General features: G+C 37.2%; 1 protein-coding gene across 6 annotated transcripts in view; it reads right to left on the bottom strand.

Annotated features, from left to right (window-relative positions):
- Positions 1–20,273, bottom strand: part of SEMA5A (semaphorin 5A) — a 337,359-nt gene that overhangs the window by 86,106 nt on the left and 230,980 nt on the right. For all 6 annotated transcript variants that reach the window (XM_035552812.2, XM_035552815.2, XM_035552811.2 and 3 more), the window contains 2 exons: positions 13,970–14,177; positions 565–682 (listed from right to left, as the gene is read on the bottom strand). In XM_035552812.2, coding sequence (XP_035408705.1) covers positions 565–682; positions 13,970–14,177 — 326 coding nt within the window. The remainder of the gene's footprint in view (positions 1–564; positions 683–13,969; positions 14,178–20,273) is intronic.

Raw genomic sequence — 20,273 nt, 5'->3', positions numbered from 1 at the left:
ACAAGAATGACTTCAAAGTGCTGGAGCATGTTCAAAGAAGGGCAGTGAAGTTGGTGAAGGGTCTAGAAAACAAGCCTTATGAGGAGCAGCTGAGAGAGCTGGGGTTGTTTAGCCTGAAGAAAAGGAGGCTCAGGGGATACCTTATTGTGCTCTATAATTACCTTAAAGGAGGCTATAGCTAGGTGGGGATTGGTGTAGCAAAGACTATCACACTAGCAATTAGATATTTTTAAAGTAAAAAAAAATGGAGGAAAATCCTTCAAATAAAAATGTGTCAATATCACTAACCTTAGTGAACATTTGTTTTCAAAGTGGGAATATAGGCACTGCAGGGCAAAACATAACTATCCTTTGAAAGAACGCTAAACAATTTGATCTTATTAATATAGTTTGATAATAAATTGAAAAGAAACTAAATATCTTGTTCAAGTCTGATGGGAAGGCCTGAGGAAAATGGTATTAAATACATTTTTGTAAGCTTCAGAAATCTTATGCAAGCTCATTTTCATGAGATTCACATTGAATCAAAAGTTTTAAGAGATAAAAGAAGGTTTTTGGACTTACTGGGCACACAGTAATGCTTTGTTCCCACTGACTCATGCTCAGACTTTCTTCCAGTGTTGTGCATTTCTTCATCACCATGTCCCAGCCACAATAAGGATCCTGGGATCCAATGCATGCACTGTGAATGAAAACCAATCAGAAAACGTGAACATTATCTTTGTCTGTACTTGCCAAAGATCTCTAAATAACTATGTAGCATCTCTTCATATTTCATAAGTAGATGAAACAGATCAAAACAGGTAGTGAAATTGATCCCTGTTATGGTGTGGCACAGATGGAATGATTAAACAGAGAAAAATTAATTTGAATGCCTACACAAATCCAGAAGAATTTCTTTCAAGAGCATAACTGAATTTCTGACTGCAGGCACAGTATGTAGTCAAGAATTATTACTGTTGTACTTAATTGCTACAGAATTACAGATATTCATAAAAAAACAAATGCTGTCTGCTTCAAGTACAGAAGATTTCAGAAGTTACAGTTCTTAGGCTTTTCTGTCAGTTTTGGAATCATAGTTATCATCATTGCGAGAAATCAAGTGACAACATCTAGTCTTTGTAAATGAATTATAAAACCCTCTGTAATAGCAGATATTTGTTTTCTGCACTGCTATGTAGTCCCTGGAAATAAGTACAAAGAGGCGTTATTGGCTGCCATCAACACCTCTCATGTATCACACTCTGCCCTACACAGTCCATCCTACTAGCACACAAGGAGATGAAAAGAAGGCTAGAGGGAAGGATGGCAGTATAGCTCCCTATAGACTCTGAAAGATGCACTGTACAAAGCTAAAATATCTTTTCTCTATTAAATGCCAGATTTTTCTTGCTACTGGTGGGTCAAGCATTAACAGTCCAGGCTGCAGCCTCATGGCTTCAGATACCTAAGAAAGGAGGTGGAAGTTCCATCATAATGAGAAATAATGCAACAGTTTTAATACTTGTCAGTGTAAAAATAGCTAACAATTACATATACAGGTAATCAATTCAAAAATGTTGACTAGAATGTAAAAAATGTCAAAACGATCATTCTTGTCCAACTCAAATCCATAGGCATTCCCGTTTTCTCTTGTCTGTTCACATTATATTTGTTCAGCAAAGGGCCACCAAGATAATTAAGGGACTGGAGCTCCTCTACTATGAGGAAAGGCTGAGAGAACTGGGACTGTTCAGCCTGAAGAAGGGAAGGCTCAGGGGGCATCTTACCCACGTGTATAAATATGCGAGCAGAGAGTGCAAAGAGGTCAGAGGCAGGCTCTCTTCAGTGGTGCCCAGTGACAGGACAAGAGACAGTGGGCACAAATTAAAACACAGGAGTTTCCCTCTGAATATTTTGATTTATTTATTTAACTGTGCAGCTGATGAAGCACTGGTACAGGTTGCCCAGAGAGGCTGTGGAGTCTCCCTCCTTGGAGATATTCAAAAGCCATCTGGATGTGGTCCTGGGCAAGCAGCTCTAGGTGTCTCTGCTTGAGCTGGGAGGGTTGGACCAGATAACCTCCAGAGGCTCCTTCCAGCCTCAGCCATTCTGGGATTCTACCCCCACAGATCCTATGTTTTCTTCGTATTTCTATTTATCTTTGGAATTCCTCACATATTTCCATGCTAACATCTGATAAAATGCAGACTTACTAATTCCCTAGTATACTATTCTACATTACCATCATAGGGGATACTTAATGCTTACAAATTTTATAGAATTAGTTCCTTCAGTACCCTTGGCAACATGGACTGGCAGAACTTTGTGGCAGGACAGTTGCCATCTGCAAAATGGGGCTAGAGTAAGAGACATAATAGCACAAACTCATTAGGTGCTTCTAATTAGGCAGCCAGTTCAAAGATAAAGCTTTTGGATTACGAGATTCAGTGTTCAGAAGAAAGTTCCCACTTCTCTTGCAGCTGTGAACACTTAGCATTTTTGTAACTCAGGCTGCATGTTTCCAGTTAACTATTTGGAAAGCAAGGAGGACAATTAATGCAAATTATGAAAAGTTTTAAGTGTCTTGGCCTTCCAGTGTTTGCAAGACAAGATGTTCGGTGATCTTCTTTACCGTAGTGAGTATCTCTGAGGAAGCATGTTTCATGAAAAAAGAATGCAAAACAAAGTTAAAGGATGACATAATGCACAATTGGCAACTTTGGTTGTGCTATTTCTCAAAGTAGAAGTGTTTGGTTCTCCAACTTCACGATTCCTTTATGTAAATTGTTATATTTCTAAATACGTTTACTTATTTTAAGTGAAACATTTTAAAAGCCAGTATCCTTTTATGTAGAACCAGACTCACTCTTTCCTGGGAGAAAAAAGAAAGGCTGAGACCCACAGATCACGAAAGAACCTTCCCACTGCCTGAAGTCACCGCACCAATAACAGTTAGTTAATAAGAAGAGCCTATTAGAAAGGAACAAGGCACACACACACTTGCTCAGCATCTACCTCACGACAGCACAGCAGTACTGACACATCACTTCAGGTTCTCAAACTGAGTGTTTTTTTGGGGTGGTAGTGAGGATGGTCTCAGTCACAGAGCTTTCTGCTTGGTATCACAGGACTGCTGCAGCCTCTGGAGTAACCTACATTGCCCTGTCATTTCTCTCAGTCCCTGCTCACATAGCTCCCAGATGATCCTTCTCCCACTTAACTCTTAGACCCCATTTCCTCTTTTGCACACATTCCTTTTTTTGCTCACATTCCTTTCCACTCAGGCAAATCAAAGTGCCTTGCACACCTTTCATTACAAGCCACTTAGATGTTATCAGTAGGGCACTAAAACCATATTTTGACCACTTTTCTTATAACTTCCTGGTATCAGAACAGATCCTAGTTTGATGGAAGAAATAAAATTAAAACCAACCAACCAGCCACAACAAAAAAGAAGACACTGAAAAGTCCTTGCATTGCTGGTACAAAGCATGTTCAATCATTCTGTGGACAATGAAAATGGCAATTTCACTAAGTGAACAGGTTTGGAGAGCATTACAGCAAAATAATATGAGCTGACTCTTTTCAATATTTACATGAGAAACTCCACTGAACATACAAAAACTGAGATTTTAAGAAGTTTGTAACTTAACTGACCTCATGCAGAAGACGAGAGGCTGTGTGAAGAACTTCCACAAAATCTTCTTCAACTATTTTTTCCCTGACACAAAATTATATGAAACAATCTTGGAAACAGAAGTACTATTCTGAAGAAAGCAACAGGAAATTTTCCCTGAGAGGTACTCCTCATGAAGATCCTTTTTTTTTTTTTTCTTTTTCTCTCCTTTCTTTAAATCATTCTAATCAATTGTCCCAGTTGTTATTATATCTAAAGCGCATATTGTAGAAAGTTTTATATTTGAAATCTTATATTTAGACAGTATAATTATGCCAAGAGTGCAGTTCACCATCACTATCTTTTTGGCATTTTAATTCACTATGCCGAGATATAATTGTGAAATGAAACGGGCCTGGCTTAATATCTGCACTATCCTCAGGTCTTGTCACAACAGTCCTTTTTGTTCTCCTCCATGCATCATATTTGAGAGAGTTCTCTTATTTATTTTAGATCACTTGTTTATATTGCAAATATTTCTGAAAAGTAGATACGTTTTCGTGCTTTTAAATGAAAAGACAGGAGGTAATATACAGGTAAATTTTTGTCCATCTTTGCATGATCATGTCATCTTTTAAAACTATTTTCTTTTCTTTGAGGAAAAATTTGAATAACAGCAGCTAATTATTTTCATCTGTTACGCCTATGTAAAAAAAAAACAGAGATACCACAACAAGTTTACAGATAGAAAGTGATGAGGATAGAATGAAGCTTTTAAGTATGAAAATGTCAGAACTTCTATCTGAAATATGAAGTTTAAAGGGACTATTGTTTTCTCATAAGTATGTGTACTTACTGTGCTCAATTAAACAAAGTTTTTTATTGTTGTAAGTCTTTTGTAATGAATCTCTCTCCCAAGAGACAGCAGCAAGAGGAGTTGCTTCATTGTATATATGAAATAACAAAAGAAACTGTACAAAATGGCTGTCAAAATAATGTAAGTATGGAGAGTTGAAAATTAGATACCATTATGCATCTCTATCCCTTTTTCCTCCCAAATCCCTGTCTAAATTAAAGCCGTTTCAGATGCTACTGTTGGAACACTACATACATTAATGAAATTAAGATTAGTTCTTTCAGTTCACAGGGCCCTTTCAGATAGTGACCAAATAACTGGCAGAACTGGGTATTACATTATCTATCTTGTCTCTGGGACTCCACCCATTTTCACTAGAGATAAAAAAAAAAAAAAACGTTTTGTTTGTTACTCCCAGCAGGCACCAACCCACATTTCCAAGACTTCATGTGATTTGTCCCGTTTGCTACAACTGGCAATTTTGTGCAGGAAGGAAATCTGGGGAGTAAATGTGGATCAGTTCATTCTAAGGCTCTGGATGCAATTTACCCTATCAAAACATTCAATGGCTTTCAGCTTCTATCAAGTAATTCTAATTTCCCTCTATGTCATTTTTTTTTTTTAATTTACAAAAAGTAAATGATAGGTAGTTAAGTAACTCTTTCCAAGGCATTCATTTGGCTGTGATGGCTCAATATGTCTACCAACAGTCATGCGACACTTGAACAATAGATTTTTACTGACTAGTAACATAAGTCACACCACTCCAAAGCAAGCTAGCAATATCAGGCCATTTTCCTCAGCTATTTTATAATCATGACCAAGCAGGCTAGCAAAACTGCTCTACTTCAGTTATATTTGATTTAGTCAGACAGAAAATGAGGCAGCAAGAAATACCATTAGGAGAAATATATTAAAAAAAATATACAGTTCTAGATTAAAAAAAAAAATCACGCATGCTCTAAAAAATAAAATAAAAGTTATATACTGATACAATTGATTTAAATGAGATTTTAAAATCTCCTTTCAGTGGAAACATATTTCCATATTAATATACATTTTAACTGCTAATAAACTGTCCTCTTGAACTGCCACATTTTTTTCAGGGAATATATAAACATACAATGTGTGTCTTCTGAAACTGTTCAATGAAACATCTTTCTCTCTTTACCCATACACACTGTTTTGAAGATCAGAAGGTATTTCAGTCTCCTGACCCTTTCAAATCTTTCTACTGAGATAGGCATGCTTACCTAGTTCCAACTACTGTCAGCTATGACCTGGACACTTTGTATACCAGGAACTGAACTGAGGTCACCACCTTAATTCAGAGAACCCAGATTCGTCATAGCAAATTTGAACAGACAACCAAAGATAAAAGCCAGTCTCATGTTCCAAAGGCACTTTGCTATCCATTGCTGAATGAATACATGAATCTGATACTAGACTAGAACAGAGATAACCCTCAGTGTTTTTGTTACTGCTGGTTTTAGAGAGAGATAGAAATATATACGCAATGAAGAAGGGGGATCTAAAGATACAGATGAGTAATGCAGAAGAACATAAATGGTGGGCACAGAGTTTGTTATGTCCTAGGAGCACAAACTAGGATGTGTATAAAACATGCAGAATCCTGTTTGATCTTTCCCTGTACCAGTATGAAAAAAAATAAATGTTTAATCATATCAACCACTCTGGGTGAACTACTGTTTCTTCCTCTGACTTGAATTTCTATAAGACAATCAAAATACATCTAGGTATGATTCAATCTAGCAGCATGCACTGCCAATATTAGCCTTAAACCTGCAAGCTGCTCTCTTCAAACACAGAATCAGGAATTTATGAATAATTTGTTTAGTGAAGTTGTTTATAACACACAATTTTCTGAACAAAAATGATTCCAACTGGCTCTACTATGATTCTGGGAACAAATGTGAAAGACAACTTTAACAACATGCTCTCTACAAGAGAATGTAGGCATGCTATTCATTGCAAAAAAAAAAAAAAAAAAGATATGAGGTTCCCATCCATGGTCAATCAGCCAAAATAGAGCTTCCAGCCCTCTGATTACCTTCACGGAGGTATTCAAATTGACATGTAGATGTGGTGCTTAGGGATATGGTTTAGCTGCAGACTTGGTAGTGCTAAGTTAACAGTTGGAACTGATGATCTTCAAGGTCTTTTCCAACCTAAATGATTATATGATTCTACAATTAGAAGGTAGGATCCGGGAAATGCTGGGTCCACCAGCTGCAGCCAGAGTTTTCAGAGCACTGAAGGTTCACTTTTAACGGGCTGAAACTATCTTGTCTCTCTATATCCTTCTCTAACTCAAATATTTGCAATCCAGGTACTACACTGAATATGTTCCCTCTGCTTGACAAGCGTACAGATACATCTCCATACAGATACGAATCTGCACAATGCTCCAGCAGTGAGTATGGCCTGCAGTTCCTGCTTGTCTTCTGCTCTGCAGGCAGCCTGAAAATCCCAGAAAACTAGGATTTGGCTAGGAAAATATAAACTTACTTGCTTCACATGCATATGCTCTAATGGATGCAAGCAGGGGTTTAAGCACATTTCTGCCTAGCTTGACCCTTCACCCCTTTTTCTTCCAGACCCCTCACAGCTGCCTTCCCTCCCTTCACTGGAGAGCTATAGCCCCTCTTCCTAGACCAGAAAAGTGTTAATGATGATTGCCCATGATGGACAGATTTGCTTCCATATGGCATCCCTATGTCCATGCAAAAGACCTGTGCATCTGTAGCAGATATAGATGTAAAGAGGGTACACTACTTCCATGTCCTTTCAGCAAGCTGTGACCTAACTTCTTCTGAATTTAAATGCTGGGATTTACTTTATGCTAGAATCTGTATGAATTATTAAAATAACAGGCCCAGACTTAGGATATACAACTTGGCTCCTTAAAAGTACTAACCAGACTGCAGGTATCTTAATGTTTCAAGGGCACCATCACCTCTAATTCCAGAAGTATCTGTACATACTTCAACTGGCCTGACAACACATTAAGAGGAGCAGATGGTCTTCAAAGTCACTCAGTTTGGGCTTCCAGAAATGGAGCATCTAGACTCCTGTCCTGGAATCCTGCCCACAGTTCACATTGTTGCATCAAGAATATTCTCTCCCTCATATACATTCAGCTCAATAGTAGACTCCAAACTTGGATGTTAATGTTCTGTAAAACTTCAAATAAATGAAAATGTCCTTAAAAAGATTATAGAGTATTAAAAGAGCTGCAAACAAGTCTCATGAGAAAACAACTGGTGCAATACAGAGCACTGTAAGCTGAGATGCATAGCGTATGAGCTGGTCTGCCTACAGAGCAATCCGGTATGTGGTATGTTAAATTATTTTAAAATAAAAAACTTTCCAGACTTGCAACAAAAAACCACTACCCTATCTCTTTAACTTCTGTTTTTAGAGAATACACTTGCCAAGTATTAAATGAGTAGTGAAACGATCACTGGAATGTGGGTTGTTTTAAACATATCAGGTGATTTTCAAGAAAAATGTAACAGTAACAATATTGAACTAAAAATTCCTTAAACTTTTGATATTTTTTAAAGCAAACAAAAAGCATGAATTACATCATGACATATGAAAACCACATGCCTGTTTTAAGTTTTTATTTCTTAGTTTACTGCTATGTTTAAAATAATATCCTGCTAATAAAATCTGAATTGCAAATATGTAGTCAAGTCCATATGGTTTTCTTACAACTTTGCAAACTAAAAGGAAAAGATATTTCCTTTTTCCTCATCTGGTTACTGCTATAAATCTACTGTGAGCAGTCTGAAGAATACTACCTGTTAATCAAAATTCCTTCTTGTTTGCCAAAATATGTGCTTAAGATACAATACACGCACGTATAGATCATGTGATTTGAAGAGCTGTGACACGACACCTCATGTGCAACAAAAGGTAAATGCCCAGTTTGTCTCTGATGCATTTTGTGGGCCAGACAAAGGCGCTTTCTGAAAAACCCTTGGTCCTTGCAGAGGAAGGCTAAAATATAGGTCAACCTTAGATCTGCAGAGCTTGGATTGTTTCCCTCTCCAGTGAAAGACTAATTTTCTACTTCAAGTGAGGAAGACTTTCAGCTGCTCTTGATTTCCTTGTTCTGTTAACTTTACTAGTGTTCTGGTAAGTTCACACCAATTGAAGGTAACTTTGTAATGTATCTAATACACTATATCTATCTAATGCCTAAAAAATAGACTTTGTATTTCAAAAACCAGGTGCTTATCACCTACTCTCACAGCCAGGATTAGGGTTTATCCCAGTCTGCGAAATTACAAGCATTTTTATTCTGCAATATTACTCTAAAATCACCAGTTCAAGTTAGAATATTAGAACCAGCTTGAAGCCTAATGCAGCAGCTTGTTTCTCTGATTTAAACTGGAATAAAGCTTGCATATTTTGAAATAAAAAAATCCACCTGTATATCCAAAAATATATATTTTGGAATTATTATTTCAAAACAGCAATTTAAATTCCAAGTGTGGGCCTCTACTCTTCTGGACGTATTAGCACCTGGTAATAGTTTAGAACACATTAATGGTTCTATCTTGTATAATATTAGTATAGAGGAATAATTATTCTACTAGGTAATGATAGCGACAGTGTTTTGTTACAAGGAAAACAGGTTCTGGATGAGTGTGAGAATACTTCTGAGGAAGCAACGCTTACAGCCAAGACGAAATAAAGAACTGTAGCAGTGTTCAAAAAACTTATTCCAATAATCTTGATGGAGTCTTAGGAATGAAATAAATAACAACCAAATTTGCAATAACTCTTTTAGTCTGTTAGTTAAGCCAGTACCTCTTTTAGTACCATGCTGCTACAGTTATCTTTTGTGTATGTACGGATTTCTTAGCTGATGGATAGCAAAGAAAGCAAAATATACATGATGGCATACAAAGGAGAGAGAAAAGTCAGGGTCACAGTAGAATAACTATGATAATATTCATTAACTTTACATACTGGGTCACAAGATTGTTATGTAAAAACAATCCTTAACAATTCCCCCAAGGTTGTTTTTATACTGGAGAAGTCACTATCTGTAAAGCTTTCAGCAGATGACATTATTTATTTATTTAGACATAACTCTAAAGTAAGATTAGTTTTCAAGCCTTTTAAGTGCACAAAACCTATCTTCCATGAGGAATAACAATTCCTGACCCTTGCTCGATAAGATTTTGCAGAACATCAGGCTGATGCAACCTTTCATTGCCCCTTCTTTCAGAAATGATGCACTGAAAACTCCAGTACAAATCGTAACATTGACTGATTTACCTCACAGAAATCACTGCCATCCAAGGTGGCTTTTGAAGGCTGCAGCTGCCAATAAAAGAAAGCTGACTGGTTCTTTGTTTCAGGGGATGGAATCTTTACCCCTTATTACACATTTTATTCCCTATGACAAATACACAGAGCTTTCAAAGTAAATAGCAACCACTGCAATTTTAGTGATTTTAATAGTTATCTATTCATGATAATCATTCTATTTATCTCACATTATAGTTAATCACTGGGTGTACAAAAGTCAGTTGTGTTTTCTGCTTGACCTACTCAGTGCTGAAGAATTACAAGGAGATGTAGAATTCTTATGGGAGATACTATCTCCCGCAAATAATATTGCTGGTCTTCTGTAAATGTGTGGATTGCAATATCCCAGTGACAATAATGTGGTCATATCTGAAAGACTTTCCTCAAGTATAACCTAAATAAGATAACTGCTCTGCTCATTTCTTCGGGAGCATGAACAAGCCAGGGCTTTTCGGGGAACTGTTTCTAAGAGTTATTATGTGCCAAATTATTTTTTCCCCAGCTGATTCCTGAAAACAGTGAGACTATTTGAGCAGGATGGTCAAAACTATTCAACTGCTGGGAGCGTTCTGAGGGAGATACCCCCCATGAACGCTGCCAATCCAAATAAGTAACATGGACAATTCATAAACAATGAAAACATCACAGCATAATGGAAGGTGCTGAGCAATCCACACTACAGGCACGGAGACTGGCTCTGCATGAGATATGCTCTGCTGTCACAGTAGTAGCAAAGGATACACAGAACTGCACTTAGAATATCAGAAATAAAATAATAATTAAAAAAAATAGTATCAAATTTAGTCTCCAAATGTAAAACAATATTTTCAAGGACCCTAGATAACAGTGTCTGTGGGAGCAGAAACCTACTGGAAGGGGGGGAGAGAAGCTGTGAGCTGGTGGAATAGGACTGTCCTGGACCAGAGGGTATGTCTGTCAAGGGCAACACCACATAGCTGAGGAGTGTAGAAGCATCAAGTAGAATATCCACCACAACTAAGAAAGTGCTGGAGGAAGAGATTTACAAGGAAATATGAATTAGCTAAATATGTACAGCATATCAGAGAGACAATTAAGGGGACATAATGAACTACAAATAAAAGCAGTAACAACTTGCATTAAGAGGCTGGTACATGAAGATAAAACAAGGAATAATGAGACAAAAAGCAAAAAGCAAAAAAAAGAAAAAAGACAATCTAGAGGAAATTATCTTGACATTGAGATATTAGCTTGTGGAACAGTCTGCTCAACAGAAGGAATGAGTTGCATTGTCTGAAACCTTTGCAATAAACCTAAACAAAAAGATTAGAAAAGATTAGATAGTAAGCACTCTGCTACTGACATAAAAAGAGAACAGATGAGCAAGTATACCTTCAGTCTTTTGGCTTTTTTAAGGCTGTTATTTATACACAAGCATGCTTCATTTCTCAAAAAAGTTATGTGAAGTCAGTATTAAAAGCTACACATGCCCTTGATCTGTGGAATAAACTCTAGTTATTATTGATGGATGTTCAGAATATAGCCTTGGTGCAGTTATACAGCCATAAGTATGATAAATGTGAATAGATAAAATAATCAAAAAAAAAGAACCCCACTGTCCCAAGGCATTTCTCCCACTATGGTTTTCCTCTGTTTACCCACTGCTAGAGCATAGAAATAGTTGGCAACATATAACAAGGATGTGAATATTAAAAAAATAGCAGTGCAGTGAATATGTTTGAGATTTTTTTTAGTAACCAGTGAAATTTATGCCTCCAAGTAATATACCTACAATCCGTCCACATGCATGAAACCAAGCATCCTTGAAATCCAGCATGACAAGCCAGGAAAAACCTAGTCAAGCCATGAGTGAGAGGTGAAAGAAAGATTAAGTCTTCATTATCCAAACAATCTGAGTTCCTAATGATGGATGATGAGAAGGTGTCATATTTTATCTAGATCACAGCTGTAAATCCTTTCCTTTCTTACAGAATAGAGCTAGAATTGCTGACCAGCTTTTACCAGGAAGAAAGCATAGATGGTAATCCATTTGGTGCAATGAATATTTAATTATTGCAAGCAAAGTGATACAACTACAAAAGATATGACTGAAAAACCCCATGAGGAATAATTTTATCTCCTTTGAGTAAGTCATTCCAGTGGAAGATGAGAATTCACATTCCTCTGGGCAGAAGAATAAATTTTCATTTGAGAAGGATTTGAGACATTTAACTACTGTTCTACCCAGTAAAACAGGAAGAGCACCACTTCTTTTTTTAAAGCTCTTAAGATCTAGTCTATTAGTCCCCACTGCTCAAACAGGGAGAGGAATGACTAGCCTGCAGCTGTGAATGGGGTTTATGACTTGAGGCAGCAGTTCCACCCTGTGAGAACAGAAACAAATTTTTGCCCTACAGTCAGAGTAGACTGGAACACCTTGGGAATTGTGCTGACAGAAGCACAGGTACAATGGACCTTGCGAGGCCTCCACACAGTCAACTAGGTTGTCTCAGAGCTCACACCTTACTAATAAGGTAATGCACTGAATATGGTTCCAGCCTTCAAATATTCCAAGTGGAGTTGCAGGCTTTGTGTAAATACAGGGCACCTATGTTTTTTGAGCACTTTGTGTTTATCATTACCATTATGAGTACACAGCCCCTAAGTAGACACAGGATACCAGCCTGATCTCCCTTCCTGAAATAAGCATATATGCTTAAGAAAACATGTACAATATCTTGTACAACCAAAATGGCATAGTCATGTTATATTCAAGAAGAGAAAAAAGAACAAGAATATGTCATTAGATTTTTTTTTCCTTCTCCAGATATGCATACATGCACACACTCATGTTCCTCCCCTTTCCAATATATAAGCCCTTCGCTTAATGACAAGGAAGAAACAAAAACATCCTGTTTAACTGGCTAAACCAAGGAAAGATGAAACTTGGTCCTATGAGGTAGAGACTTGCCTATTACTTTTCCTTAAAGTGAGCTTTGCAGGACTTCCAACAGGGCTTTGGATGCTCTATCACTATTATTTTACTAGAAAAGACATGAAATATCCTTTACAGGACATCATAAACAGAAAGTCTTGTAAAGAATTGTAGTAAGGAGAATATCTCCCTGGTCTTCTCCAGCTTTCCATGGCAGAACTTTTCCTTCAGTCTTACTTTCAAACCAGTAGTCTTTCAGTGGCCTCCTGCATGGCACCAATCCCTACATTGTTCTGGGTCCCTAAGAAAATTCCTTCTGCTGCCTCTGAGCTGCAGCTCTGCACCTGCATCCTGCAGTCACCTCTGTTCTGTGACCACATGCATGTTCCCTCCGAAAGCCAGAAACTTCTCCATCTGCAAAAAGTCATTACCTTTCATGGAAGGTATAATCCCTATCTGCTACACAAATACACAATACAAATATAGAATGGTTTGGGTTGGAAGAGACCCTAAAGATCATCTAATTCCAATCCACCGCCATGAGCCGGGACACCTTCCACCAGAGCAGGTTGCTCAAAGCCCCATCCAGCCTAGTTTTAAACACTCGCAAGGATGGGGCATCCACAGCTTCTCTGGGCAACCTGTTCCAGTGCTTCACAATTCTCTAAATCTCCTGAGTACAGCAGCCAAGGAAGGCAACTGTCAGACTTTTCACCTCCTTTAATAACCCAGCTTTTCAAAGGAACATGTAATAAACAAGCTGAAAGAAAATCAAGCTAAAAAAGAACCAAATACATCTGTCACAGTTTTCAAAAAGCTCATCACACTCATTCAGAGTCTCACTGCCATAGAACAGAACAATTATACTCAATTACTGGAACCACACTTACACCAAAGGAAGACACAACTTATCAGATGAAATTAATAGTCACTAATGTGTTGCAAACCAGACACAATTTTAGGTAATATATAGAAAATGTTTCATGCTGAGCTTTAAACTCCTTAATTGCTATAATACAGTCTAAAACCAAGTGGTAATTTCTAAAAGTTAATTTTTTTGTTTGATCAAACAGAAGATGTCCCCAGAGACTGTTCTGATAAATGGTGTACCTAAAAATTCGTAGCTCAGAGAGGTACCTGTGCTTCTGTAAGCACAATTCATTTGGATTCCTACTTACAGTCACTTTTCCTTCCAATTTTTCCTGCAAGTCCCACAAGCATTTCTCTCCAATCAAATGAAGCTAGCTGTTACCTGAATGTTTTGTAAAACAGACATCTCTTCAGGGGGACTTTAATCACATGTTCCTGAAGACCAACGAACAGGACACTTTGGCTATGCAGGATCTGAAGACTCCTGATGGGCTCTCGCTGACTCTTTGGTAGGAGTTCAATTTCCTCAAGCAGGCAGCTGCTTGAAGTCTGGTTCATTGGAGCGAGTACTTTCTTAATAGTGCCATAGTCTGCAAAGGCAAGAGGAAAAATGAATTACTAAAAATCATATTAGCAATTCTGCCTACTTGGTGTCATTTGATGCATAAGTCTTCATCCCATGCAGGATGTATTCTACGAAGCCTCAAAATGTGGGGATTTCACTGGAGTTTCCAATATTGCTTACAGTACAATGAAAAGAACTTGTAAACAACTATCATGTTCTCTGTGTAGTATAAAACAGTAAAGAAAAAAAAATAATGATTTCATTAGTGTAGGACAGACTTCACAGTAGCAGTCCCTCAAAAACCCCCTTCAAAGTTTAAAGCAGCTTACAAAGCAACAAAGTCTACCATTACCCCGTCTGTTTTAAGACCGAATATATTAAAAGCTATGGGTTTTAGACATGTATTGCATTCATTTAATAAAGCACATATGTATGCATAAACACCTAGATGTGTCCTAACTGAGTGTAGGTGAAGATGGCAATAAAATAAGGCTGCTTCCCTTCTTTTGGTTATCTGGATTTTGACTTCAGAGAAATCACATCTTTTAACATTTGCTCTTCACTTCTACTCTTATTGTGATTTCTAAGCAAAGACAGTTAGGTATCTCAAACAAGTGTGAGATCACTGACAAGATTTCTGATTCATTCATGCAGAATTTTTAAATAATTTAAAAATATCAAAGAACACTTGTTCTGAACACAAAGGACCACATTCTCGCACTGATAAATATTTTAGCTAGCTCTCTGACCAAAGCAGCATTATGTAATTTTCTGTGTGCCAGCAATAGTAAATATTAAAGGTCCAACACTGCACAAACATACTGAGGTCAACTCCTACTCAAGTAAAGTCCTGAAAGTCTGAAAATACCATCTGTGAGTAGGTAACACAAGACAAATATTCAGGATGCTCTGTCCTGCACCCCAGTGGAAGTGTTTTTCTCCACGATCAGCAGAGGGGCAGAGGTGTGGTAGGGAGCTGGCGACGCAGGCCTCAGGCCCTGCCTTGGCGGCAGAGGGTCATGGCAGAGGTAGCCATGGCCTGGTGGGCAGGGGTCTGCTGCCTTCCTGGTGCTGGCTTCGCCCCAGGAGCGCATAGGGCAGGGTCTGGCAACCCCATGCAGTCCCTGGGGGAAAGACAGTCCCACTGGGGCACAGGGCAGAGGACAGTCTGCGGCTACCAGGGCATGGGGAGGAACAGCTAGTAAGCAGACTTGAGAAAATACAAAATGTTAGCCGCAAGCAGACTCCGAAACTGAAGAGGAGGTGGAGAAGGTGGAGAACCCAAGGTGGCAATTACTGTTCAGATCTTCTCCCCTTTCCTGAAGAAGACTGAAGAGTCAATCCTAAGACCCACAAAAGAACTGAAAGGGGGGAGCATAATGCAAAATAGCAGGAAGAGTTAGGAGGAAGTTTATGTATAAAACATTAACCACATTGTTAACAAATTTTTTAATAATGAGCTAATATGAACTTTATTTTATTAGAAAGTCCAAACTAATTAGACTCACTATGAATGCTTTGCTCAGTATATAAAGTGCATTCTTCTCTCTCCGTAGCGAGATTCTGAGTGTGAGATCATGACTGCATGTTAAAGTCTTCTGACTAACCCCTCAGTTCTGACTAACTTCTCGATTCTGAGTAAAATCACTTCATACGACTATTTAATTTTTTCTTCCACGTTAGTATAAACAAGCTTGTCAAGATTTATTGTATGTAGGAGTATTTGTTAAAAAAAAAAAAAACAAACTCCCATTAAATGACAATTTTAATTAAAATTTAACATTTTGGACAAAAAAAAATTCTGACTATCACAGTTTTTTTCAGCCACCTAAAATAGAGACATTAAAAAAATAATTAAATCTTTGCCAAGAATCAGTTTTGCCTCACAATTAAGCAATTACTAGCTGGATCAAACAACATAACGAGCATGTGCTTATGCTAGTGCTTGTTGGGTGCAGACTCTCCACTATAATTACAAGTTTCATGGTCAAAATGTGGTCTGAGAACTATCACAAAATAAAATAAAATAAAATTAATGTCTGCATTAGTCACTGAGTGAAAAACAGATGAGTTTGGGGGGAATAGAAATTGGAAAAAAAATGTAGTGAAAGGAAGAAAAGAAGGACAAGTGAAATCATTTTACACAGGTAAATAAGCTGGTATCATTTTGTAGATGTTAGTACAATTCTATACCATTTGTCTAACTGGCATTCAACACATTCAGTGTGACTGGTGATATACTGTGCTTGGCATGCCATCTTTTTTCTGTATTGAGGCAAAAAATCAACTATGCATTCATTGTTTGCTTCTCGTACAGACTAACACTCCCTCCTGCCACTGTGCCAGGCCTGGTATCTACAGACTGAGTCACTTGCTGACACTTCCCCAAAGACAAAAGAGGGAAAAACAAGCAAACAAACAAACAAACAGGATTGGAGGCCTCCTCCCATGCACATTTAATTTAGGAAACAAGAGAATATGGACAAGAGAATATGTTTTGCGTTCTTCTCCTCGTCAAATTTGTTTGTTGTAGAAGTCAGAACTGCATTTATTATTTTATTATTATTATTTTTTAAGTTTGGACCTATGGCCTGGAGAACAGGGTTACAGCAGTATATTTCTCTACAAGCAAATAAAATATTCTCATTTTGAGAACTGCAGTACCAATGCCTTCCCTACCACAGCTGTCATTGCTCTCGTCCTTTTTCCTTTTTATCTTGGCGTACAGTCTCCATTCCTCCCATTTGCTTCTGCTTTTTTCCAGCATCTCCCAAATGATTCCTTTTCCATTTATCTTCTGATAGGATCAGCACTCATACAGAAATGTCAAAAGTCATAAATGACTGGGCTTTAAGTGAAGAAGCAGTGTCAGAGATCCTACAGATTATCCCAAAGAAACGCTCTACTTCAACAGCAAAGTGGTCATATGCCTGTTCAGTCAAAAAGAACAAAATCTTATCTGAGATCTACCACTGCCTCAGCAGGCTCTCCTGCTTCTAATCGTCCATAACTTCTCTCTTTTGCTTTAAATTCCTCCTGAATATGTTTCTGATTTTGCATGGACCATCTAGAAACCCAAACAAGGGTAATGATCTGTTTCTATTCTGCAACTTTTAGAGAGATACAGATTCCCTGGATTGGCAGCTATGTTGATTAAAGAATGGTATCTAGCAAGGGGATGTAGCTATCAACCTCTTCAAACTACGCTAACATGTAAATAATTGCTATGCCAGGCTTTCTTACAGCAGAAATCATAACCATTACACCAGTACTTTCAAAAGCCAGGTACTTTGCTCAAGGTTCCAATTCTACTACAGTGTGCAATATTATATATCACAAAGATCACAGGTTTCCTAAAGAACCTGCAACAGCTCCATCCTCAGAAGTGTTGACTGTTCAGACATTTTCACATCACAGTTGAAACAAAAAATAATAGGAGGGAAACAAAAAGTAGAGGTAGGGAAAGAAATCATTGTTGAACGCAGCTCTGGGACATGGAGCTTTTCAGACCTGTCAAAATCTTTCAAGTGAATGTATTCTTTATAATCACGCTAACTGTCCACTTCTGCCCAGAAGTAACTGCGAAGAACAGTAAACACAAACCTGCCTAACGGATGAAACTTTTTTTCCCCACAGACACAGTGAAAGTCCCAGTTTCATCACAGATGTCAAAGCTGAGTCCAACTCCTATTGAAGAATCCTGACAAATCCTAATGAATGGCATCTTCAGATCCTGAGAGTACGCAAGACATGCTGGAATAAATCCAGACACTGTCAGCCGTGGTTTAAGGATTACCAAGTATACACAGGAGTAGCAAAAGATACTGATATTGGTCACAACGAGTAAATAATGTGCTGTGTTAACTTGTACTGAAAGACTTTTAAAGAGACAAAACCAGCAATGGCATGTTAGAAATCTAGTAACTATGAAAGAAGCTGAAGAGGAAAGAAAATCTAGTTGAAATATTAATATGTAATGCACAGGAGACTATGAAGAACTGAATGGAAAACGTGAGATGAGATTGTAGAGAACAAGCTTGGAGGCTACAGAGTCCATAATGAACAAAATGGTAATGGTTCAAAATCAAAGAAGTATGATCTCTAAAACTAAATAGGAAAGTTTAAGATACAAATGGCACAAAGCACAGCCAGCAATGGAGAACACTGCAAGAGTGCACTTGAAATGATCAGTGGTGACACCTTCAAAGAACAATAGAAAATGAACACACAAACAAATGGCAGATGCAACGAACTAAAAAAATTCTAATTTCTTGAGTTTCCTAGCAGCAATAAAGACACTAAAAGAAGCTGTAGCAACTTCTTGCTGGATAAGAATCAATACTTATATAAGCAATTATAATTATAAAAGATTGCTGCATTCAAGTAAAAACATTTTTTACAAAATGTCCAAAGTGAGACAGAATCGAAGTATATGTGTTCATCTTTTTAAAAGAAGGAAAAAATAAATCTATTCTTTACTTTTCAGGGGGAAAACAGTCTTAATTCTTGCCATAGCTGACACTGAAACAAAACCTAATTTAATCTTCATTTTAATATGGCTCTGCATAGGATCTTGGACAGGGGATTTGTCTCTTGAAAGCAACCTAAAACAGCAGTAGAAGACAGAATCTAAGTCAACATCTTTCAGAAGAGAAGCCTATGGTACTGGCTTTTAGTAATGTTGCCAAAAAAAAAAAAAAAGTCATTGGTGCCTTCTAAACTGTACCAGTTGCCAACAAAACTAACTTGTAAACTACTCTCAAGTATATCCTCATGCCAGCTGTATCCCTAATATTAGTGACTTAACAAGTATTCCTGTACTTTCTGAGGACCACAAGGTGCCTTGACAGATCTGAAATTCCACTGCTTACATATACCAAGAAAAAATTAAGCAGTAAAATTGACCGCAAATTATAAACTAAGAACAACCGATATAAATAAGGGACTATTTTCCTACACAATATTGTTTAGAAAAGTAAAATGTCTTAAGTCTATCCAGCAATAACTTAAGAGATGAAAAAAATGTGGCCAATATGGAGGAAAGGCGCAGTCAACACAAGAGAGAAAGTGGAAGCTAAACATTTGTAACCAAATTGAATGACGTATCATCTCTGCAAGAAATATACTATTCTATCTTGATATATTGTGAAAACAGCCTGCTTTATACCCTTAAAAAACTGTCAACATAGTAATCAGGTTTTTTTTTGTTTTAAGCTAAAGTTTAAAATTAACAGATGCATATTTGTGAGAATACATTTTGAAGTGTAGTTGAAATGGATACAAATTACATATGTTTTCAAGGACTGTAATTTGAAATGTACTTCAGAAAATGGTATTTTTCAACTATTTTGATTTTTTTTCATTATACAGTGCTTTTGCATACTATTTTTCTATTCAAATCATTTTTTCCAGTGAGAAAATAAAAATATTCAGACTGTACTAAGACTGTTGAAATGCAAGAAAAAATCTGTGAATGTTAAATTTCTTTTAAATATTATCCATGTGTGTATATAAACAGTATTTACATTCATCATATAATTGTATTATTTCAACACCATAAAAAAATAGGGTATTAATAGGGTTGTCTTTAAAGCAGAGGTCTTTTAGAAGAATAAATTGACATAACACAAAATAATGTACAGAGTACATAACTACAAAATCAAAGAAAGTGCAAGATGATCAATAAACATCCTTCAGAAAAAAATAAAATTTAATCACTGGTATTTACTTCCTTCTACTGCAGGAACCGAAAGAAAGCAAAGCAAAACATGCATTTGGTTAATGGCAGAAATTTATTGCAATGACAGAAAGTATTAGGTTGCATAATGGCTTATGTGCTCAACATAGAAAAAAGGCACAGGAACAGCTAATGCAGCCGCTGGTTGTGCTTAGAAAGGGAAAGCCCAGGCCTTATGATTTAGCAATCTGTGTAAAATAAAATAAAATAAAATAAAATAAAATAGATGCATATGGTACACAGAATATGAGAGCATTCAAAACCCGCTCTTTTTCGCCCTTCCTTAAAATAACTTTAAAATTAGTTAAATCATCGTTAGAATATGGATAATTAAAATCTTTGCTGTAATCGGTTTTCCCATGTGGGGGTGGGGTACAATTTGTT

This window comes from Cygnus atratus, chromosome 2 (assembly GCF_013377495.2).
Source record: "Cygnus atratus isolate AKBS03 ecotype Queensland, Australia chromosome 2, CAtr_DNAZoo_HiC_assembly, whole genome shotgun sequence".
NCBI lineage: Eukaryota > Metazoa > Chordata > Aves > Anseriformes > Anatidae > Cygnus > Cygnus atratus.
This window is presented reverse-complemented; position numbering and strand designations above follow the sequence as displayed.